This window comes from Musca autumnalis, unplaced genomic scaffold (genome assembly GCF_047663935.1).
Source record: "Musca autumnalis isolate F117 unplaced genomic scaffold, ASM4766393v1 scaffold_1, whole genome shotgun sequence".
Taxonomy (NCBI): Eukaryota; Metazoa; Arthropoda; class Insecta; order Diptera; family Muscidae; genus Musca; species Musca autumnalis.
Window position 1 is genome coordinate 258,402,468 of NW_027411644.1, and position 24,209 is coordinate 258,426,676.

At 33.9% G+C, this 24,209-nt stretch overlaps 2 protein-coding genes and 1 pseudogene across 34 annotated transcripts in view; 1 reads left to right on the forward strand and 2 right to left on the reverse strand.

Moving 5' to 3' along the window:
• The first annotated feature begins 5,626 nt into the window (after positions 1 to 5,626).
• LOC141389452 (uncharacterized) lies at positions 5,627 to 7,029 on the forward strand. Its single transcript, XM_073960944.1, has one exon. The coding sequence runs from the start codon at positions 5,791 to 5,793 to the stop codon at positions 6,901 to 6,903; it is 1,113 nt and encodes a 370-aa protein (XP_073817045.1). The 5' UTR covers positions 5,627 to 5,790; the 3' UTR covers positions 6,904 to 7,029.
• A 2,470-nt stretch (positions 7,030 to 9,499) lies between these two features.
• LOC141389454 (protein rogdi-like) lies at positions 9,500 to 12,386 on the reverse strand (annotated as a pseudogene).
• A 1,661-nt stretch (positions 12,387 to 14,047) lies between these two features.
• Positions 14,048 to 24,209, reverse strand: part of jar (Myosin heavy chain 95F jaguar) — a 105,156-nt gene continuing 94,994 nt past the window's right edge. For all 33 annotated transcript variants that reach the window (XM_073960902.1, XM_073960915.1, XM_073960913.1 and 30 more), the window contains 4 exons: positions 15,929 to 16,046; positions 15,761 to 15,862; positions 15,598 to 15,693; positions 14,048 to 14,624 (listed from right to left, as the gene is read on the reverse strand). In XM_073960902.1, coding sequence (XP_073817003.1) covers positions 14,479 to 14,624; positions 15,598 to 15,693; positions 15,761 to 15,862; positions 15,929 to 16,046 — 462 coding nt within the window. In that variant the 3' untranslated portion in view covers positions 14,048 to 14,478. The remainder of the gene's footprint in view (positions 14,625 to 15,597; positions 15,694 to 15,760; positions 15,863 to 15,928; positions 16,047 to 24,209) is intronic.

A 24,209-nucleotide genomic window follows, 5' to 3' on the forward strand; every position in this document is an offset into this window, starting at 1 on the left:
TTTCCTCCAAAAAAATCTCCCTTGCAAAACTGAAGGGAGATTACAAAAAAAGTTGATATTTCCCAAAAATTTTGTACAAAACATGCAAAATAAACAGTTTTGTTGGGTTTTAATACTAAAATCTTCAATTCGCGGTTGGAAATTTATTAAAAAATGAACATATTTCACAAAATAACATTAGTTTGCAAACTCGGTCACTCTCAACTTTTTGTACCGATTAACGAAGGGATGGCAGAATTTTGCATATACAAAACACCGCTTCGCTATTGTTGAAAAACACTGGATAAATGCATATTTTCAATTATTTTTATTTCAACATTCATATTTTTTCAATTTTTGCCATATTTTTATTAAAAACACTTGTTTTTGATACACTCATGATAGTGGCAGTTCCATAGCACAATACACTGTTTCCTTGGAATTTTCCAATCGTATTTGATGATTTTCATAACAAGTAACATCTTCTGAATATCCTTGATGTGTAAAAGTTTAATTTATTTGATTACATTTGTTTATTTTGTCTACACAAACATTTAACATTTTCTCTTTGTTTTCACAACAATTAGGGCACACAAAAACAAATCTGCAGCCAACTTCAGGTTGTATACGAAGAAAAACGAAACAAAACAGAATTTGCCAGTACAGAAGTGTGTGTACCCCCTCTTATTCCTCTCTACTCCCTCGCCCATAAACTCAATTTTCTTCCCCATCAACTTTCCCTGTAAAAACAGGGACTAATGAGTTTTGTGAATGTTTTGGATCACTGTGAAGTGTCAACCCCATTGTAATAAAAGTAATTTCTACATAAATAACATATTTGACATACATATCCCAATATATCGAATCTATTACATATTCAATAGGTTTGTCCTTGTACTTTCTCAGTAAATATTACTCAGTAACTTCTTTTTAGAGAGTAATGCCAAGTTTATACTTGCGCTCCAAAATCCACTGGATTTCACGAAATCCTGAAATACACCCCGGTGTTTACACTTATTTTTTTGTTGATTTCAAACATATCACAATGATCAAGGTGGATGCATATGCGCAGCTGATCGAACATGAATTTTCAAAACAAGTTGTTGTAAATTGAATTAAGCATCAAAAATATACGACAATATAGAACTTTAAAACTTTATTTGGAAAATTATCGTAAAATGATCTATATATCGTATTAATTGTGTATAGTACTAACAAATGAAAATATCAAAAAATGATTTTATCGTTGAGACTTCGTTATAATAAATTTTAGCTCTGTTCCAGAACTAAAAAGTTTTTACAATGTTTACCACTTTTACACATTTTCGTTCCCTTACACAAAATTTATATGAAAATCGTTTACGACTTTTACAACTTTTACCACTTTATAAAGTACGGGAACAGGCCATTTGATAGATAAAAATTGTGCTCAGAACCTGCACAAAATTAGTACTTGCAGTAGTTTTCCCGTTTAGTGCTAAAAATGCGTTCCCATACTCCGAAATCTAGCAAGACTTGAACTTCTCTTTAAACAAAAATAGCGCCGAATAACACCCTCTTCTTCTGTTTTCTGCCATACAATTTTGGCCTAGTAGAAACTAGCAGCAAGCACGTTCATTGGCATCTAATATGATAGCCGATACGTTGATTTTGATATTTATGCTGGAGTTTTTGCAATTTCCGTCATTTTTCCGTTCTCTTATTTTTTAAGAAATTTGTATGGGGAAGCAAGTTTTGACAATTCGCTCTTTTTTCTAACATTACCATTAAAAAGTACGGGAACACATTAAAAAATATCATTGTAACAAAGTAATTTAATATTTTTTTCACATTGTTTACAAATTTTGATACTAAAATTTTTTGTTGCAGCAATTGACCATCTACCTTGTTTATTGTGATACGCGAAAAGTGTTGCAACTTTTGGTACTTTTTTAGGCAAAAGCAGGATTGTATATCATGTGTGATTTCGATGTTGATTTCGCTGAAATCACGAAATGAGAGGATTTCATTTTTGTATGCGAAATCATGATAAATTTTGCTTGATTCCGCGCGAAATCACGAAACGCCTTCGAAATCACGAAACGACGCCAAATGTAAACTAAGCATAAAGCATTTTATACTCTTTCAAAGGAAAAAATTAAAAAAAGTAAAAAGACAACATTCAGTACAAATTTTCAATTTCATTAATATTTACGTTTATGATATTTGAATATTTTAAACTTTTGACAACTGTCTAAAGCTACAATAGTTACTGAACAAAATTCCTTCAGTAAAAATTATAAGTTCTCAGTAATAAAAATTTCTAAACAAGTTTCTCAATTCATTCTCTTTTACTGAACATTTGTGTAAAAAAACAACATTCGGTAATAATTTGTAATAATTATTACAAATTATTGAGTACGCAGACACACTTATGCCAAGTTTACACTTGCGCTCTAAAATCCACTGGATTTCACGAAATCCTGAAATACATCCCGGTGTTTACACTTATTTTTTTGTTGATTTCAAACGTATCACAATTATCAAGGTAGATGCATATGCGCAGCTGATCGAACATGAATTTTCAAAACAAGCTGTTGTAAATTGAATTAGTTATCAAAACTACGAAAATATAGAACTTTACTGCTTTATTTCGAAAATTATCGTAAAATTATCTATATATAGTATTAATTGGTTATAATACTAACAAATGAAAAAATAAAAAATGATTTTATCGTTGAGACATCATAATAATAAATTTTGGTTGTGTTCAGAACATGCAAAATATTACTACTTGCCGTAGTTTTCCCGTTTAGTGCAACAAATGCTTTCCCGTACTCCGAAATCTAGCAAGACTTGCACTTCTCTTTAAACAAAAATAGCGCTGAACAACAAATACCCTTTTCTCTTGTTTTCTGCTACACAAATTTGGCATAGTAGAAACTTGCAGCATGTTTATTGGCATCTGAATATGATAGCTGATACGTTGATGTTGACATTTCTGCTGGAGTTTTTGCAATTCCCGTCATTTTTCCGTCCCCGTATTTTTTCAGAAATTTGTATCGGAAAGCAATTTTTGACCATTTGCTCTTTTTTCTAACATTACCGTTAAAAAAGTACGGGAACACAATGGAACATATCACTGTAATAAAGTAACTTAATATTTTTTTCACATTGTTTACAAATTTTTATAACAAAATTTTTTGTTGCAGCAATTGACCATCTACCTTGTTTATTGTGATACGTGAAAAGTGTTGCAACTTTTGGTACTATTTTAGGCAAAAACAGGGTTGTATATAATGAGTACTGTGATTTCGATGTTGATTTCGCTGAAATCGCGAAATGGGATGATTTCATTTTTGTATGCGAAATCATGATAAATTTTGCTTGATTTCGCGCGAAATCACGAAACGCCTTCGAAATCACGAAAAGACGCCGAATGTAAACCAAACATTAATGTGTTTGGACAGAAAAAAGAATGAAATAAAAAGAAACATACATACACAAAGTTTTTTTTTCGCAGTGATAATTTCTACACAAAACAAAGGATTTTTTTTCAGTCACTTAAATAAAATTCTAATTGCAATTTTTTCCGAAGGAATTTTTTTCTAAATTTACAGCGTGTTTTTGTAAAAAGTTTTTGCCCATTCGTTCGTCGATTTCATGAACGAAGACACAATTTGGTTTTCATAGCGGTTGACGTTTGTATTCGTGTGACAAACAAATGAAAGCTTTTTATTTTCGTAATTTTTTTGGTTTTCGTAACAAAATCAGACGAACGAATACGTCAAAAATAAACGAATGGAAAAGACCCATCGTTTTGAATGAAAATGAAATCATTTGAGTAATAAAGGGCACAAAACACACGAAAACGGGAAGGGAATGCAATTTTATTTATTTCCATAGAAGCACGCGCGTATATGTTCATCCGTTTCTTCATATTATCACAATTATTTTTGGACAAATTTGATTACATTTTTTTCTTATGTTTTGTTTGTCATCTGTTTATGGGGGTTGCCATCAAGTAACACATTTTACGTGCAGATGCCTATGCAAAATTCACAAAATAAGTATCATGGAAACCCTGAAATATAAAAGCTTTTATGAAAGTCCCAATTTACATTAGGCGAGTTTACTTGCGGCAATTGTCAGTTTGATGGAGAGAGAGGTGAGGCATATGGTAACCCTTTGCCTCTCAACACCCTCTCTCACCAACAAACTGACAATTGCCGCAAGTAAACTCGCCTAATGTAAATTGGGACAAATAGACGAAAGCTTTTAGATAAAAACGAATGGTTTGCAAAATTTTACAAGAACCAAATTTTGATCGTATACGTTTTAGTACGAACGGTTCGTGTGGCAGGCAAGCATTTTTACAAAAACACGCTGTTAATGCAAACTTAATCTTTGTTTATGAATGGAATAAAAATATGTAATGCCAAGTTTACACTTGCGCTCTAAAATCCACTGGATTTCACGAAATCCTGAAATACACCCCGGTGTTTACACTTATTTTTTTGTTGATTTCAAACATATCACAATTATCAAGGTGGATGCATATGCGCAGCTGATCAAACATGAATTTTCAAAACAAGTTGTTGTAAATTGAATTAGTCATCAAAAATATACGACAATATAGAACTTTACAACTTTATTTCGAAAATTATCGTAAAATTATCTATATATCGTATTAATTGTGTATGGTTCTAACAAATGAAAAAAAAAATGATTTTATCGTTGAGACATCATAATAATAAATTTTGATCGATAAAAGTTGTGTTCAGAACTTTGCAAAATATTACTACTTGCATCCGTTTTCCCGTTTAGTGCTAAAAATGCGTTCCCGTGCTCCGAAATCTAGCAAGACGTACACTTCTCTTTAAACAAAAATAGCGCCGAATAGCACCCTCTTCTCCTGTTTTCAGCCATACAATTTTGGCCTAGTAGAAACTAGCAGCATGTTCATTGGCATCTAAATACGATAGCTGATACGTTAATTTTGACACTTGTGGTGGAGTTTTTGCAATATCCGCAATTTTCCATTCCCTTATATTTTAAGAAATTTTTATGGGGAAGCAATTTTTGACAATTCGCTCTTTTTTCTAATATTACCATTAAAAAGTACGGGAACACAATGAAAAAAGAATTGTAACAAAGTAATTTAATATTTTTTTCACAGTTTTACAAATTTTGATACTAAAATTTTTTGTTGCAGCAATTGAACATCTACCTTGTTTATTCTGATACGTGAAAAGTGTTGCAACTTTTGGTACTTTTTTAGGCAAAAACAGGGCTGTATATCATGTGTACTGTGATTTCGATGTTGATTTCGCTGAAATCACGAAATGAGATGATTTCGTTTTTGTATGCAAAATCATGATAAATTTTGCTTGATTCCGCGCGAAATCACGAAACGCCTTCGAAATCACGAAACGACGCCGAATGTAAACCAAACATAAATGTAATATTTTTGTAGTTTAGTTATACTATTCTACTGTTTGTTCCTATTTGGTGTGTGTATGTGTTTTCATCAAGCGAACGATTAAGAGCCCGTGAACGATTCTGATCCGAATGATTGAACTGGATAGTGAACTATGAACTAGATTACTGAACTAGTTCAGTTAAAAGAGCTGAGCTATTGAACTAGTTCTTTCAAATGAACTAGATTGTACAACTCTATGCCATATGACACGTAAACGTCAAAAATATTAAAAATATGACGGAGATCTCTTTCATCTATCGAATTTTATATTAAATTTCTCCCGTAAAAAACCAGAAGAAATATTTCTATAATAGAAATATTCCATCTCCTCCTCACCCATTTACCAGATTATGAGTATTATTGAATTTGAAATCGAAGAAGTACGAAAACTTTGTGAAAATGTTGTGCCCAACTCAAAAATAATTGCCTGTACTGCTACTCCTCCAGCACCGTTCATACGTGTTGATATTCAGGAAAACAAATATTTCCGTCAGCTTACGGCTTGTCTCCGTTTTCCATTGGATTATCCTAAAGAAGCGATTCTAATCGAATTGAAGAGTAAAACTCTATCGGATAAATTTCTTCAAGGATTAACAAGTGTCTGCGAAAAACAAGTCAAGCAAGAGTTTCTGGGAAAGCCACAGGTTTTGAAAGTACTCAAGTTTTTGCAACAGTATGTTCAAGATAATCCATTGTGTGTTTGCTTTGATGAGATCCAACAATTGCGTAAAGATTTGGGTCAAGATGCCACTACGGACCAGTTAAAGTTAAAGCAGAAAACGAGTTCAATTAATTTCACAGCGAAAGGTGGAGAATACTATTATCGTGTCAAGGCAGTGGTACCAGATGATTATCCACAACATTGTGTGGAATTGCAACAACAGGAGACAAATCTTCCTGCCATCTTATTGCGGTATTTGAATGGTCAATCTCGTGAGATTGCCCGTCAATGTGTGGAACCTCCATTACGAATGCCCAAGGGGAAGACATTAGCTGATTTTCAACCAGTACCCTCCCTATATCGGGCATTGAAATTTTGTCTTGAAGCTACAAGGGGTTTTCATATCGAAGAATGTCCTATATGCGGGCAATTGGTATTACCCCGTAATCCAAATGATCTGGAAAAGGATGAGAATAAAGACGCATACGTTGAACGTGTTTATTGTGGCCACTTGTTTCATCAAGGTTGTTTAAAGTTGTACCTGTCAGAACCTCCATTCCCCAAGGGTGGAAAACTGTGTCCAGCAAAACGCCGTCATTTACGTTCTGATGCAACATACTATATGGGCGGAATGCAGCAAAATTCAAAAATGCCAACAATTTTGCCAGATGAAGGTGGTGCCTGTGGTATACGTTTGGCCCATGATCGTTGGGTGGTTAATGTAAAAGTCGCCGAGAGTCGTTGGGCTCAAAAGCAAGCACGTCAACGAGAATTGGAAGAGGTTGTGGATTTTTTGAAGTGATGAATACTGTGTACATATGTGGACCAAGTAAATATCATAGAATATGTACATAATTATTTTGTTTGGAAGATTTTTTGGGAATACAAACTTGTTTTGTATTATTTAAATAAATTTGATTAATGATAAGTATGTTGTTTGTTTTTGGAAATGCATATTTATGTTCTTGTCATCTATTGGATCTGCAGCGCATAAAATTATGTTGAATAGATAAAAAACCGAAAGTTATATTGAACTACCTACTATTTAAAAAAAAATCTGAGAAGTGGCCTTAAACTGTATGAAAGTGCCAAAGTGTTGGTCACCACAGGATTTTTGAAAGCTTTTGAACCATTATGTCTCAGGTATCATAGAAGTGCCCACGAAAAAATATCGTTGTAATCAGAATTATAAGGACTACCTAACTTCGATAACAAAGTTCAAACTAATCCTCGAAGAGTCCCTAATTACGACATTCGATTCGATCGAGTATTTACTCGTGAATGAAAAAATCGAACTATGAAAACCTATTCGCGCCACCAACTGTGTATTTACTAAGGTAGATGCATTAGAAATCTGTTACAACAATGTCAACATGTTTTACAAAAATAAATCATTTCGTACATTTTTCTGGCATAACTTCATTCCGAAATTATTACCCAAAATGTTGTTCATCGAATTCAACAAATATTTACATTTTTTCATTATTATTTTTTTTTCTAGTTTTTGCTTTAAAATAAACAACATTTTTTACCATATACCTTCTTAATGTTCTTTTAAACACACATAGGTTTTCATAGTTCGATTTTTCATTCACGAACAAATACTCGATCGAATCGAATGTCGTAATTAGGCCCCTGAACTTAAGCGAACCGACCAGTAGTGTGATTCTCTAACTCAATTTTAAAGTTACCGACAATTGTCGGTAAAATTAAAATGCTTATAATTTCGGTAATTACCGATGTTTTTCGCTAAGTTAGCGACGAATAAAAACCAGTCGTAAAGTTCTACCGATAACAAGAGTGTTGTCAATTTTTATTTAAACTTTTCATTCATAATTTTGCGTTTTAATGTTAACCATTTTTGTCGGTAACTCAAAAGATGAGTTAGAGAATCGCACTACACATCTTAAATTGCACTTATGCGAAAATTTTGTGTTTTTTTAGGAAGGAACCCGAAGATTTTGTCTTGGAAAGTCTTGGAATTTACGTTTGGAAGAAACTCTACGAAGATATTTTGTGTTGTGTATTTAAATTGAAAAGAAGCACGCGTTTAATAAGTTTAAAGAATAAGGCCATGTTTATATTATAGCCTTTTGGAGGGTTCTTCATGAGGGTTTGTTTGACGTATATATAATGGAATTGACATTTAAAACCCAGTGGGTTTGTTAAATCCGGTTATATATAAACGTACTATAATGCTTTATTTAATTAAAGATATAACAACAAAGATGAATCGAATATAAAAATGGGGTCGAACATTTGATATGTTCTGAGACATTTTTTTCACCTACGATTCATTAGGGTATTTAAAAAGAGGAATAAGCCCTAGTCCGTCCATAAAATACTCGAAAAAAATCATAAAGGGGGCGAACAAAATGGAAGTTATTATCATATGTTCCTTTTTATTATTAATTACAATGCATTTTCAAAAAAAAGAGAGACATTTTTCGAAAAATGGACATTTAAGAAAAATAAAACAAACCATTTTCAAATTTGTTTCTTGAGATCTCAATGGAGAAAAATGAATACGAGTTGTTTTTATTTTTACTTACAAACATAGTTAATAGAGGGAATTAATAAAGTTAATTATAGTAGTTTTTTTTCTTTATGTATAATAAATGTGATGGTATACAATAAATAATAAATGAATGAATGGAATACAATAAGCCTTTTATTTCTTAATATATGTTTATACTTTGCCGTTTTTTTAATACGTTGTCAATATTTTGTTTATTAAATTTCTACATCATACTTTTGTTCTTGCTTAAAAGTTATTGTCATATTTTTTATGAATAAATTACGTGAATGTGAATTCATGTTTATATTTTAGATATATACGTAAGTACATCAATCGTCAATTTATTTGTTGCTATGTTTTTTTTTTCTCTTTAAATCGTCACCTAAAGACAATTGCTTCTTTGTTTGGTATGTTGTGGTTATGTTAAATGTAGAATATATATGTATGTTTTCTTTTGTTATCTCTTTTTTAGTTTCTCAAAATTATATTTTCATTTTATTAATTCTAAATACAACAACAACTTTAATAACTTATTAGTCTAATGATGTTTATTGATTAATTCTTTTTTATGTTTTTTTTTTCTTTATTAAGTACATTTAATATGAAGATACAGTCTGTGCCATAAAAGTATCATTTTTCAACAGTTTTCAAACACTTTTTTGGCCATCTGCATGCATGCACTTTTTTATACATATAACTGACTTCACTGAATATAATAATATATTTAACGAATTTTAGTTGTGTATATTTTTTCTGTTTTTAAAAAGGAAAATTATATATTCATGTATATAAGGAGTTTGACTAAAATTATACAGCAATGATTTAAAATACACATAATAATATAATAAATTGCATATAACAAAATGCAAGCAGCATACAATTTTACTAATATATAATACTATTTATTTTAAATGCGTTCATTTTATCTTTTAGTTGTTGGCACAGTGTTAAACCAACTGTAAATAATACTAGGACATCGTTGAGCCAACCAACCGAACATTCAGCTTGGGTTGCCTCCATTTTCACCGTACCCTGTACATTGAGTAACTGATAAACAGCGATGATCAATTTATGGCATTGTAAGAAGAAAGATATTGCTTGATCTTCGGGCAAATTTGGCGTTAAGAATTTCATATTACGACCCTTCATTAAGTCATCAATGGATTTTTTCTTTGGTATAATAAGACTAGTACGTCCTCGTTGTAATGCTCCAATTAATTCGCCAATTATTTGCAGAACTTCTTCGGAGGAACGAAATTTATAATTTTCATCGACATTGTCAATATGATTAATGGCCTGTTGTAAATGATTGGCAGCATCTTGTACTTGTTGTAATTTCCAGGGAGCTTCTGATGTTATTGCAGTTCGTTAAATTTGGGATGAGGAACGTTTCAATTTAAAACTAATTTCCGCTTGTGTAATACTATCTCCAGTTAATGTTAGAGAACATTTTAGTTGATCCTGTGCCGCAACCAAATGAAATTTTTCAGTTCGTTTACCCTCATTGTCGTACAGGGGGACAGGAAAGCGGCGGGCACACTCCACTAAAATTTCTCTTAGCTTCCTCAAAATAGAATGAACCTCATCTCTCATAACCCATTCAAATTCAATTTGTAAGTTTTTCACTTCTTCACTTTCTATGTCTTCTATCATCATTATCACTAAATTGTATTATTTTTATTTTTCCGAAATAAATTCTTTTGATTTTTTTACACTTTTTAAATTAATTGTTAACACTTTTCTTTGAGGAGATTTCAAACAAAACAACAAACAATTTACACGGAAAACTTAAGTACATATGACAAAAAATTTAGTGTGTCTCAGAATATACCCGATTATTTCGGTGAGACACATCTTTGATAGTATGTCAAAGTTTATGTACTATGTTTTATAAAATAGAATAGAAACATCTTTTGTTTTTTCAAAATAGTCTGGCTTAATCCCATTGTTGTTGTTTTAATATTTTAAAACAACTAATTTATTAGTGGAAAAAGTTTGGCATTGGCATAGAAACAATATTTCTATTGTCATTGATCATCGAAAAAAACGCTTGGTTCTCGAAATGGCATTTTTGAAGTCGGTGCCAACGATAGCTCGAAAACGAATTGACCGATCTTCAAACGGTTTGGTGAGCTTATAAAATACATAAAAAGCTTGCATTTAAGCGAAACAGATTTTTTTTAATTTTTTTTTGCCCGATTTTTTGACAAGTACTGTCAATCGAAATTTTGACTTTGACAACTAACGTGTGTTGTTGTTATTGTTGACCTGTTGTGTATTTACAGCTAACAATTTTGTTTAAAATAGATTTACTAAATTATGTTTCGCTAAAAAACAAGATTTTTTTTTAGGTTCTTAAAACGTCCAGAAAAATATACGAGGATCGGCACATCCGTTTTCGAGCTATCGTTGGCTCCGCAAAACGCTCTTACTAAAATAGGGTTTCGCAGGTAGCCTCTCTACAAGTCTCTCTTTCAGATGAAAGAAAGAACCACTTAAAAATATTTGTAGTTTCTTTGAAAAATTCATGAAAAATGATTTTTTTTTGCGTAATGTCATAACAATCCATATTAACGGTTTGTTTGTTTGAGCCGAATAATCAACCAAAAATATTAAAAGAGAATTAAACCAGTAGTAGAATTCTGTAACACGTTTTTCGAGTTACCGACAAATATTGGTAAAATTAAAATGCTGCTGTCAATTTTTATTGATATTTTTCATTCATAATTTTGGGTTTAATGCAGGCCTTCTCAGACACATACAAACACATTTTGTAATTGTGTTGGTTTTGAAATACACAAATTTCAATTTTCCTTTGTCTCTCTGTATACTGTGAGAAATATCGTAACAGTTTTTTTTTTTATTTTATATTTCAAAATATAGAGTAGAATAATTATTTTATTTTGACCAAATGTGACTGTTGATGTTATAATTTGTTGCAAATCAAGTTCGTGACAAACCAAAGTAAGTGCGTTGACAAACCAAACACTCTAATTTGCCGTAAAAATTTTAGGCAAATAAAAATTCGTATTCAGTATCTTCATTCATTTTTTCAGTGTACGCATATAAATTCATAGACAAATTCGAAAACAGAACCTTCCTCCATGGTAGAACAAGAAAAGGTAGCAGCAATACCCAGCTGACTGAACTGGGTTGTAGTGTTAGTGTCAAATTCCATTCGACATTTTATGTATTTATTTCTATGTTCGATGTATATTAGGGATATATATTTTTGAAGAACAAATTTATTCATCAGAAAAAAAAACTATTTCCCATAAAGACGGCTTCATATCATTGACATGTAACCTCCTCCAGGTCCGAACGACATGCCGCACACTAAAACACCGCTTATAGAGGCGGTACAATATTTGTTAATATGTGTGGTATTTTCTTAAACTTGAAAAGAATAAAGCCCTAATAAACATGTGCTTTTTTGTTTTCAAAAGCAAATGATTGAAACATCTTCTCTTTTTTCAATGAATTACCAGCGACCCGAAACATTTTTGCAAGTATTCTACTTTCTGCGAGAAATTATGCATTTAGTGGAATGATATGGAAACATTCAAATTGAAAATCTAACGAGTTTTCATTCATGTTTTCCAAAATATTCAATCAAATGTGAAAAATTATTAGTTTTTTAAATTCCAATAATTTATAGACATTTCCTTGTTTTGTTTACATTTACGTTGACACTAAGGTTTACAAACAAAAACAAATTCCTTTGTGGTTGTTGTTCGAGTTGTATTTTGTGTAGTATTAACTTTACCTTGTATTTGTTCTACCATGACCTTCCTCATTGAATGTTCAATAGAGACTGATTTTTAATTTTGAAAATATTCAAAACAAAAACAAAAGCTCTCTTTTTAAATTGTGTGTGTGAGAAAATTGACACACACCGACAGCTCAGGTGCGCACCTTGAGCAGGCCTGGTTTAATGTTACCGATTTTTGATTTTTGTTGGTAACTCAAAAAAAGAGTTACAGAATTCCAATACAGTAGTGCGATTCTGTAAATTAATTTTTTGAGTTACCGACAAAAACCGGTAAAATAAAAATTCTTATAATTTCGGTAATTAACGATATTTGTCGGTAAGTTAACGACCAATAAAATGTAGTCGTAAAGTTCTACCGACATTAAAAGTATTGTTAACATTAATTTAAAGTTTTAATTCATAATTTTACGTTTTAATCATGGCACAACTACCAGGTAGTGGTATCACACCAGCTGATCGAATATGAAAAGTCAAATCCCTTTATAAAAAAATTATTTTTGTTGTAATTTCTCCAACAACACAAAGAAAGTTTTGACATAACATATTCAAAATTACGATGCCAATACCTGGATAATTGCGCCATGGTTTTAATGTTACTGATTTCTGTCGGTAGGTAAGTCAATAAATGAGTTAGGGAATCGCACTACAGTTCACGAATAAATAACATCAACGCTCATATATGAATTTTCAGCATAAACTAAAAAATTATTAAAAATGCATATTTACACATACATATTTAGTCACATAAATGCCTTGTAACTACATCCATTTGGTTCCTGTAAGTAATACAGAGTTTTTTTATCCTAGGTGCGTTGTGAATTCTCGTATTTCACCCATTTTTACTAACTTTTCTCCATATTTCACATATTTTTATAAACTCGCAATTTTTACCCTGAAAACGGCATTGCTCTTATTTCTGACAATCGTGTTGAAAAAACTACAACCTCTTCTCTAAACATTAGTGAAAAAATCAATCGAATCGTTTCTGTATTTACTGAGATATTCCCATTTGAAGTTGAATATGTGCCATAATCTGCCTACTTTTCTGTTCTGTTCGCCTGTTACATGAAAATGAAAAACTCTGTTTCTGGTTTTGACAAAAAACACAAAATTCATGTAGGTAGGGGTTGCCAACCCTTATTCAAGACTCACATAATGTCAAAGCAATCAATGTAAGTAAAATATAGAGCATACTTTCAGGCGTTTTTATACATATCCAACGTTGCCATATTCTTTCAAACAATTTTGGTGCAAAAAGTTTTAACAATTATTAGCATACTTTAAGGCGCTTAGTAAAGAGCAACAAAAGCAAGCAACATTTTGTATAAAGTACCCTTTATATATCAAATATCCTAATTAAAACAACATTGTTATTTTTTATAGACATATTAATTTATTTCTCTTATAAAATGTGTGTTTTTGTGTCCATTATATCATTTTGTTGTTCTTTAATACTAGGTATCGATATTAATATAATTATTTTTGATTTTTTTATTGGAAACAATTTCAAAATTATTAAAAAAATTTATTGTAAATGATAATACTTACAAGAGTTAATTTATATAAAGGAAATGAAATAATTATGAAATTTTATAACTAACCTAATAAAAATAATGCCCGTTTTTATTGTAATAACAAGGAAGTGATTCATTTAAATTTGTTTACAATTTTCTTGTTGAAATATAAATTTTATGCAAAGATGTTCATTAATTGTTTTATTTTTAGCGTTTCATGTGTGGAAGGATTATGTTTGTATGGTGTTGTCTACATAAAATATACTATCTACTTTGTTTTATATATGTATGATGTTTGTATAAGAATTTATTTATTGTTTCTGTTATGTGTAAAAATATTTCATGCCCATTGAAGTTGGGGTTTTCTTTGTCACATGTGTGTTTTCATTTAGTTTTCTTTTTGTTTATATATGCAATTTGATTTTAATTTAGATTTCCTGTTATGTTGCATTAGTTCCATTTGTTTCCTTTATTTTATAATTTTAAATTATAAATTTGAAATATGTTTGTGTCTTAATTTTTCTTTTCATTATACATTAAAAAATAATTTTAAATATATATTTTTTTATTAATTTATTTAGCACCTAAATTTTTATACGGTTTACCGCCATGTTTTTCCCATTCACGATTAAATTCATGTTCCAGAATTTCCGCACCACGTTTGCGTGTTAGACCGGTCTCTTCTAAACTTAATTCACACATCTGCATATCGTCGATTCCTAAAAAGGATGAAAATAAATTAAAACGTTACTGATGATGTTTTAAAAGATAATAATCAAATGTCATAAAAGATTATTGTGACGATCTCCCAAGCCCAAAGTCTTATTTGATTCCTTCGAAAGTATTCAAAGTTATCAGGGTGATTATGAATGTAAACTCCCCTTGAGTTTTGTCAACTTGAAGGAAAAAGTGAGAAAACTCACAAAGAGTTTATATTCATAATTGGGCTGTATGTTTTTCTTATTTAAAATATAGGGCGTTCATTTCTTTATAATTTATTTTATATTGAAACAAGAACTCTTCCCCCAATTTAATAGCGACGAACTCAAGAATTCATTTAAACGAAAATTCCCAAAAGAGACTTTAAAAAACTTCTTGCTTTTATAATAGCGGTATTCACTCATTGTAGTAGATTTACAACTCTTGTTAATGTACTATATGTACCAGGGTTTTTTTACAACGAAGTGTGAATGTCTTTTTTGTGAATATCGTAAACAAATCAAAGCATCTTAACGTCGTCGTAAGTCTATCTTTTAGTTTCAGTTTTATTACACTTTTTTCATAAAAAAATATTTTTTTCTTGGCCGCCATTATTTTATTATCTTTTATTCTTTTTATTTTTCCCATTTTTCCACCAAAAAACAAAACTCCGACATAAAATAAAACTCACAACAAAGTGACGGCACAACAATCAGCTGTTCTAACCCTTGTAAAAGTACAATGGAATGTTTACAAGACTTTTAGGTCGAGTAAATTAACAACCCTGTGGTAAATTAAACTTTCATGTATTTTGTTGTTGTGGTATTGTAAACACTTGTAGATCTACAATATTAACAACATGTACAAGATCTACAATGCCACTTTACAACGATGAGTGAATACCGCTAATGTAAAACAACAAAACTGAGATTAAGCTAAATTATTGTACCTAATAATATATATTATAAACTGAAAATTCAATATTTAACTCACCAGCGGTCAATAGTATTGGTGGTTTATCCGCATGTAATTCCATTTGTCTGGCTATCCATTGACCATCGAAGTGGGCATACCATAGACCTCGTTTTGCTATAAACAAATAATACAAACAATTTTTAATTTTATCAAATATGAAATTGAATACTTTCGTGCTTACTATTCTCTGGAGCATTAGCTCTCATAAATGGTATGCGGAAATAACGATGCTGGGCAGTTGTAATTTCTTGTTTAGGTTGTACCAATGGCGGGGCCTTAGAAGCTTGAAAAATAAAATAATTAGCATAAATTCTATAATATTTCGACCTTATCTCAAATTTGTAATTACCTGCTTCCATAACACTTTTTGGTGCCCGCTCATTTTCATCCATGGTGGTACGTTTACGGTTCTTTGCCTTCCAGGCATGATAAACCTTCAAGCGACGGTGGAATTCTTGACGGCAAGCCTGAAATTAGATGAGTAACATTGTTTCGCTACATTAATTCAGTATAAAAAAGTTAAAAACAGTCGAAACCCTTGCCAATATTATTAAATATTTATAAAGAGTAGGAAAACCACCGACTATTCTGATAAGAAAAAAATTCTCAATAACAGTTTTATCTGCCCACAGGCCCCGATCGAAAACAACTCCATGTACACGGTGCTCTTGAAGCATCTTTAAATTGAGGGAGCTTACGCCTGGGAAGTTTTTGCGGATTTTGAAACTACAATGTTCATAGATGAGAAAAATCCAAAAAAAAAACAAAAAAATCGACGGAGCGCTTTTTAAAAAATCGCGATTCAAGTTGACATTTTCTGTTTTTTTTTTTAATTTTCATGATATTGCTTGGAAACCGCTATGACAATTCTCTACAAGATTGTCTTTTATGATAATTTCGTAGGTTTTACCGTTATTGAAATATAGAAGTTCAAATTGGGACAATGCATTGACTGTATCGTATACCTTATAAAACAATGCCATACATGGTGCGCCTTAACTAAGTGAAAACGGCTTACACCTGGAAGAATTTGCGGATTTTGAAACAACAATGTTCAAAGGTTAGAAAAATCCAAAAACAAGAAAAAATCGCTGGAGGGATTTTTAAATAAATCGCGGCCAAAATTCACATTTTTAGGTTTATTTTAGATTTTCGCGATTTGGCTTGGAAACCGAAAGTCCAATCACGATTCGCTTGAAAACGGTAAGTCTTATCGAAATGGGACTAGAGAGAATTTGTTAGCTGTAAAAATTCTCTACAAGATTGGCTTTCGTAAATTTTCCTAGGTTGTACCATTTTCGTGATATATAATGGGTCTATCTTGTATTGCCACTAAACTTGAGTTGCGTTGTCAGTTGTCCGCGCGACTGAGACGAAATGTTGTACCATTAATGTCAACTCAACTGGGTGGTCGATAAACATGTTATCGATCAGTGTTTTTTCAAACTTGTGACCTCTATTCACCAAAAAAAAAAAACATTTTAAAAATAATTGCGCTTTAGATAACTCTTTTGTGTATTCTGGACAATATTTTAATATTTTGGCTGAGTTTTCGAGCAAATTTGGAAAACAACCCAAGATTGGAATATAACCTGCCCATTGAATCTTCGGATCGTCAAGTTTTATTTGATGTCCCAAAAAATGATAAGTTCGGTGGAATTATTTTTTGATGATGAAGAAAATGTACAGGACATTGCATATATTAGAAGAAATTTGAGGGACAAGTCGAATCCATTGGAATTGCCATCTGCACTGTAAGCTGATGATCATGCGGAAAGATCTGTATAATCAGTAAATTATTTCAGGTTTAAGGCGTATTTTCGATTGCCAAAGGATCCCGTAGTTTACGTTGTGGAAACGTTAAAGGATGACTTCAAAGTAAGTTACAGATCAACAGCAATACCCCCACTTTTAAAAGTGTGCGCAGCGTTGCGATTCTTTGAGGACGGACGTTTCCAAAAGTCCCATGGCAATGATTTCAACAATTGCATGGCTCAATCTACATTGTCGAGAGTATTGAAGGAAATTGTCCACTTGATAGACGACAAATTGTGTGTTTCGAAGTTGACAGCGGAGGAAAAAAGGCAAAATAAAAACCATTTTTATTCAAAAACGAAATTCCCTGGTGTAGTTGGCTATATAGATGGAGCACATGTGCACATTATGGGTCCAAAGGAGGATGTTCGTCATTTGTACTTAAACTGAACCTACTGTATCTGTCACCAAATTCATTTGCAAAAGATTTGCTGCTGTCCGCTCCAAAGGCGATAGATTCACTTATTGTGATGGACCACCACCAGCGTCGTTGAAGTTTATTTTATTTTGAGGCATTTTCTTTTTCAACTTTGCTTTAAAGTGAATCCAGGCTCTGCCACTCTTCAGGTGTTCGTGTTGGAAGTTCATGGCTGTTTAAACTGTCCGAAATGGACCTCCACGCTTCATCCGCTGTGGCTTTGGTTTCACCAAAACTCCCGAACTCCTCGGGCTAAGTTTGGATTTTCACTCAGTTTATCAATTAATATTTCGAACTGTTGCTTTGTCGTTATTTTCACCCAATTGATACACAAAATTAATTAATGATGCAAAGAATCAATAATTGTTAACAAAATGTTTATTTTTCCTTCTATTTTACTTCTTGTTTCTTCAAAAATGTTCACTGCAACTGAAAATTGGTGGTTGCTGAAAACCAGCCGCTTCGTCAACTGAGATTCGCAACTTCAGTTGAGAGTTGCCAAACGTGGATCAATTTTGACAACTGACAACGCCACTCAACGATAATTGTTATCGATGATCGACCCCTAAGTTTAACAGCCTGTTTCTGTATGTCGAAAGAAGAATGTGTGCAAATGAAACACGCCTAAACTTTAGTTTTACATTTGCTTTTGCTTCAAAACAAAAAAAAAAAAAAAAAAAAAAAAAAAAAATGAAAAACACACAAGAGTTTGGACGTGTTTCATTCGCACACATTCTTCGTTCGACATACAGAAACTGGCTGTAATTGGGGAAATTGCAGTCATGACATTGTTTTATAAGAAGGCGATACAGTCAATGCATTGTCCCAATTTGAACTTCTATATCTCAATAACGGTAAAAGCTACGAAATTGTCGTAAAGGTCAATCTTGTAGAAAATTTTTATATTTTATTTTGATGTTATAGTTGACGTAGGGGATGAATGATACCAAGCAACGGTCTTGACCGGCTTTAACATGGCAAAGCCCAGGATTTATCTTGGTCCCTCTTTCATCTCAAGTGGACACTGACCTCCCCGTGGTGTCCCCTGGGGAACTGCCTTTAACGCCCGTTAAAGGTAGTGAGCTAACATGTGCCGCGCGTTCACCCATAAGAACGTTAAAAACTTGGGTTTGGGCGTCGGGTTAGTAACCCTCCCCTAGAAAAAACATCCTACTAAGGACCATGATCTGCGAATCTGCACCTGGAATGTTCGCACTCTTTATAGAGAAGGTGCAGTCTTCGCATTGGCAGACGTACTTGAAAAATACAAGGCCGATATTACTGCCATACAGGAAATACGATGGACTGGGAAAGGCGTCACAACAACACCAAAAGGTGACGCACTGTATTATAGCTGCCATGATGTAAAGCATGAGTTTGGTTGCGGATTCGTAGTTAGTCGGAGACTAAAACATCTGGTATCCAGCTTCACCCCAGTGAATGAAAGACTTGCTGCAATTCGAATAAAAGCTAAATTCTTCAACATCAGCTTTATTTGTGCTCATGCTCCCACTGAAGAAAAGGACGAACAGACCAAAGATATATTTTACGAGCGCTTAGAAGAAACATATGACCGTTGCCCTGCCCATGACATTAAAATCATTCTAGGCGATTTTAATGCCAAAATTGGAAAGGAGAATATCTTTGGCCCAACAGTCGGGAAATTCAGTCTCCACAGTGAAACACCTGACAATGGTATGAGGCTGATAGACTTTGCAGCTGCAAAAAACATGGTAGTTAGCATTACCAGATTTAATCATCTCGATATTCATAAGGGCACCTGGCTGTCTCCAGATCAAAGAACAAGTAATCAAATTGATCATGTTGTAATAGATGGAAGACATTCATCCAGCGTGTTGGATGTACGATCGTTCCGAGGCGCAAACATTGATTTGGACCGCTACCTTGTTGCAGCAAAGATACGTACCCGTCTAAACGTTGCAAATAAAGCAAAAAAAGCAATAGGCTGCATACACAACAGATAGCCACAGCATATTCCACTCAACTATCCCAATTGCCTTACGCGAGCACTCCTTGTGCTGATAACATAACACAATGGCAACATATTGCCCACTCCATGCAAACAGCCGCAAAATCCATACTTGGATTCCAGAGACCTCCACAAAGGAATTCATGGTATGACCAGGAGTGTCGCGCTGCTTCCGAAGAGAAAAATGCGGCATATAGAGCTACTTTGCAATCAGTAGCAACGCGTAGCGCGCGAGAGAGATATCGGGAGAAAAGGAGAGAAGAGAAACGTCTTTTCCGCAAGAAAAAGAGAGAAATGGAAAAGCGGGAGTGTGAAAAAATCGAGATGTACAGGAGCCAGAATGAAGTCCGAAAATTCTACCAAAAAGTGAAACATCAAACAGATGGCTTTGGTACAGGCACATCCTCCTGTAGAGACCAGCAAGGTAATTTGGTAACTGATACAGATAGTGTGCTCAGGATATGGAAAGAACATTTTTCAAAACTGTCGGTATCCAATAGCAGAGAGGACGACGAAGATACCACAGACCCAATCCCAGAAGATGGTATTGAATGTATACCGCCCAGCCAAGATGAGTAAAGACAGCAATAAATCGGCTGAAGAATAATAAGGCAGCAGGGGCCGATGGCTTACCAGCCGAGCTGTTCAAAACCGGAGGCGACACGCTGATAAGGTGTATTCATAAGCTAGTTAGCACCATCTGGCAGGAAGAACGAGTACCCGACGATTGGAAACTGAGTATCCTGTGCCCCGTCCACAAGAAAGGAGATAAGACTGTATGCTCAAACTATAGGGGCATAAGTCTTCTCCCTATTGCCTATAAGATAGTGTCAGGGATATTGTGCGAACGACTAAAGCCAATGGTCAACGAAATAATTGGACCATACCAATGTGACTTTAGACCTGGCAAGTCCACCATTGACCAGATATTTACCCTGCGGCAAATCCTAGAGAAGACCCAAGAGATGCAGATCGACATATTTCCCCTTTTTGTCGATTATAAAGCAGCATTCGACAGTCCCCTCCGATCAAAGGTATTCCACGCAATGTCTGAATTTGGTATCCCCGCAAAGCTCATCCGGCTTTGTAAGATGACTTTAACTGATACTAGGTCCTCAGTTAAAATTGGAAAGAACCTCTCCGAAGAATTTTGTACCAAAAGAGGTTTCAGACAAGGAGACAGCCTTTCGTGTGACCTATTCAACATTTTGCTGGAAAAGGTAATACGAGATGCAAATGTCAAAAGAAATGGCACAATTTACACCAATAGCCACATGTTACTTGCCTATGCTGATGACATAGACATCATGGGACGATCAGTAAAGGAAGTAACTGATACCTTTAGGAAGGTCGAAGCAGAATCTGCGAAAATGGGTCTGGCGGTAAACGGCGAAAAGACCAAATTGATGGTGTCGACGCGCAAAGCGTCCATAGAGCTCGGACCAACTGTGGAAGTTGGTACCTACAATTTTGAGGTAGTTAAAGACTTCGTCTACCTCGGCACTGCCATAAACACAACAAACAACATCAGTTGTGAAATAAGAAGAAGAATTGTATTGGCCAACAGATGCTACTATGGTCTAAGTAAGCAATTTAAAAACGAAGCCACATCTCGTCAAACAAAAATAACACTATACAAAACGCTGATACTACCCGTGCTAATGTATGGCTCCGAAGCATGGGTACTTGCGCAAGCAGATAAGGCAGTGCTTGGTGTGTTTGAGAGGAAAATTCTTCGAAAGATCTACGGGCCGATTTGCCTTGACGGTGAATATCGACGTCGTATGAACCACGAGCTCTATCAGCTATACAAAGACATGAATATAGTTAAACGTATCGAGATGCAACGATTGCGTTGGCTAGGCCATATCATGAGAATGAGCGATGATGAACCCGCTAAAAAGGCGTATGAATACATGCCACATGGCGGTGCACGCAGAATCGGCAGGCCTAAGCTTCGATGGAGCAAACAAGTGGATGAAGAAATGGAAAGGCGCGGTATTCCAAAAAGTCAAGCGAAAAACAGAGAGGAATGGAGATCTTTTCTTACCCCCAGTTTTTGTAACTATTTTTTGTTCGTTCGTCTATATTCGTAATAATTTAGGCATCCATAACTCAGCCGCCAGATGACACACGGACCTAATTTTTCGTAGACGCGTTCCATATATAGTTAAGAATTCCTCTTTTAAAAATCAGAGCTCTACATTAGCGCTGAAGCGAGTAAATCGATCTACAAAATTTGACAATTCGTGTGAGAAGAATAAAAACTTTTACAAAAACAGGGGGTTAGTTCGGTCTATGGAACAAATGTTCTGTAATGGGCCAACTAAGTAAGTAAGTTATAGTTGACCTTTGGAGTTTATCTTCTTTGATTATTAGTTTGGCTTGAGGTCATCGGAAAATAAAAAAGCAAGTTTTATTTTTGGGGTTTTTTTTTTATTTTATGACTTTATTTTTGGAAAAATAAAGTTATAAAATAAAAAAAAAAAAATAAATAAAACTTGCTTTTTTATTTTCCGATGACCTCAAGCCAAACTAATAATCAAAGAAGAAAATTTTTATAGCTACAATATTTTCTTTTGTCCCATTTCGATAAGACTAGCGATAGGACAAAGCAAAATCGTGAAAACCTAAAAACTTTAAAAATGCCGACTAGAATCGCGATCCGGCGATTTTTTGTGTTTTCTCCTTTTTCCTTAGACCTTCGGGTAGCTGAGAGAATTTTTCGGAATATCACAGCTGTAGTAGCTCTCTACATACTTATTGGTCAAATACCCGAAATCAGACCGGGGACCAGGAGCCCTGGTTACGTCTGTGGGTGAGGGGACTGATAATCGTGATGAGATTCGTGCAAACCCTGATGACCCAACAGAACTTACTCTTGACCACCTGAAGCAATGCAACATTGGTACAGGATTGAATAAATTGTGGACAAATCAACACCATAATCATCCGGGAAAGAAGAATAATATAAAGGGAATTTATTTTCAATGGTGTGGCAGTAACGTATCCAAAGTGTTGTGCGTGTTTTTTTAACGGGTAGTTTGTGGAGCACCCCAAGTATGAGAGAGCGCAGAGGAGTGTGCTATGTCATAGAAGAAGATCCCTCCAAGCCGAGGGAAACGTTGGATAAGCAACTATATGTTGTTGTTGTAGCAGCTTCTACAAGTACGTGTAAATCTTTATTTTATTGATACGGCTGTGCCTCCAGCTCCAAGTTCAGAAAGGACGCCACCTGAATAGGATTAGTCCAAAGAGAGAGAGAGAAAGAGAGGAGTTAAGTCAGTCGGGTTGGCTGGGCAGTTAAACAGGTGCTGCGTAGTATGCGGACCGGTGCCACATGCTGGGCAGATATTCCGCGTGCCATCAATCCTGGCCCAGTAAGAATTGAGGCGGCTGCACCAACCAGATCTAAGTTTTGCCAACACGTTTGTCTTGGCAGCTGTTGTTCTTCCGCTGCCACGGGTGGTGGATGATCTTCGAGGACTATATTCACACTGTAGTCTGCCAGATCCTCTGCAACCGCATCGGTATGAATGTCTCTTAAACCTGCCTGGTATGCACGTTGATCTAGAGGTTCTATTTTATATCTTTGGACCTCTCCATCTAGACCTCTACCCCCCTCCCTAACTTGCCTGGGGGGTTCAGCCATATCCACCAGATGGTGATTTGGGTGGTCTTGCCTATAGCATCCAAGCAAGTACTGCATCGTCAACATCCTGTTGTGACGACGCACAGTGTTGCCTCAGTGGACAAAAATCGAAAAATGTGTTCTTTATTTTTTTATAATTTTATGGTTTTATTTTATTGAGAACACTTCAAAAAGGACAAACCTCAAAGATGTTGTCGATATTTTGTGTTACTATAAAGTTATAGCTCGTTAAACATAGAACATTTTTCGTATGTGACATTTACTAAAATGTATTTAAAAAAGAAACCCATGTTCATGGAAATTTTTTAAAGAAGTTATTGACATATTCCACAACTTTTGAATAGGGAATTAAAGAGTGGTCGATAGTCTTGCAATTTATGAAAAAAAGTTTACATATAATGTGTATACATAAAGTGCCGTTATGTTGATTGAAACAGTAACGTGTTATACAAAACTCACGAATTTCGCTTCTTTCATGGAGTGTATCTAAAAATTTCAGCAAATTGCAGTTTCGACCATTTGGTACATGAAACAGACATCCCTTTCGAATTAAAAAAATCAAAGTTTACATCCTATAAAATCCGATTCTTGGAGCCACAATCATATCATCATAAACATATTAAATTTGAAGGCGGTTCAATTAAAAGTGGCTGAGTTACAGCAAAATCGGGGAAATACATATATGTGGGGGCTATATCGAAATCTGATCCGATTTTTAACAAAATCGTAACGTGTTATACAAAAACTGATCAGAG

Coding starts and splice junctions, on each gene's coding strand:
- LOC141389452 (XM_073960944.1), top strand. CDS start 5,791: ATGAGTATTATTGAATTTGAAATCGAAGAAGTACGAAAACTTTGTGAA.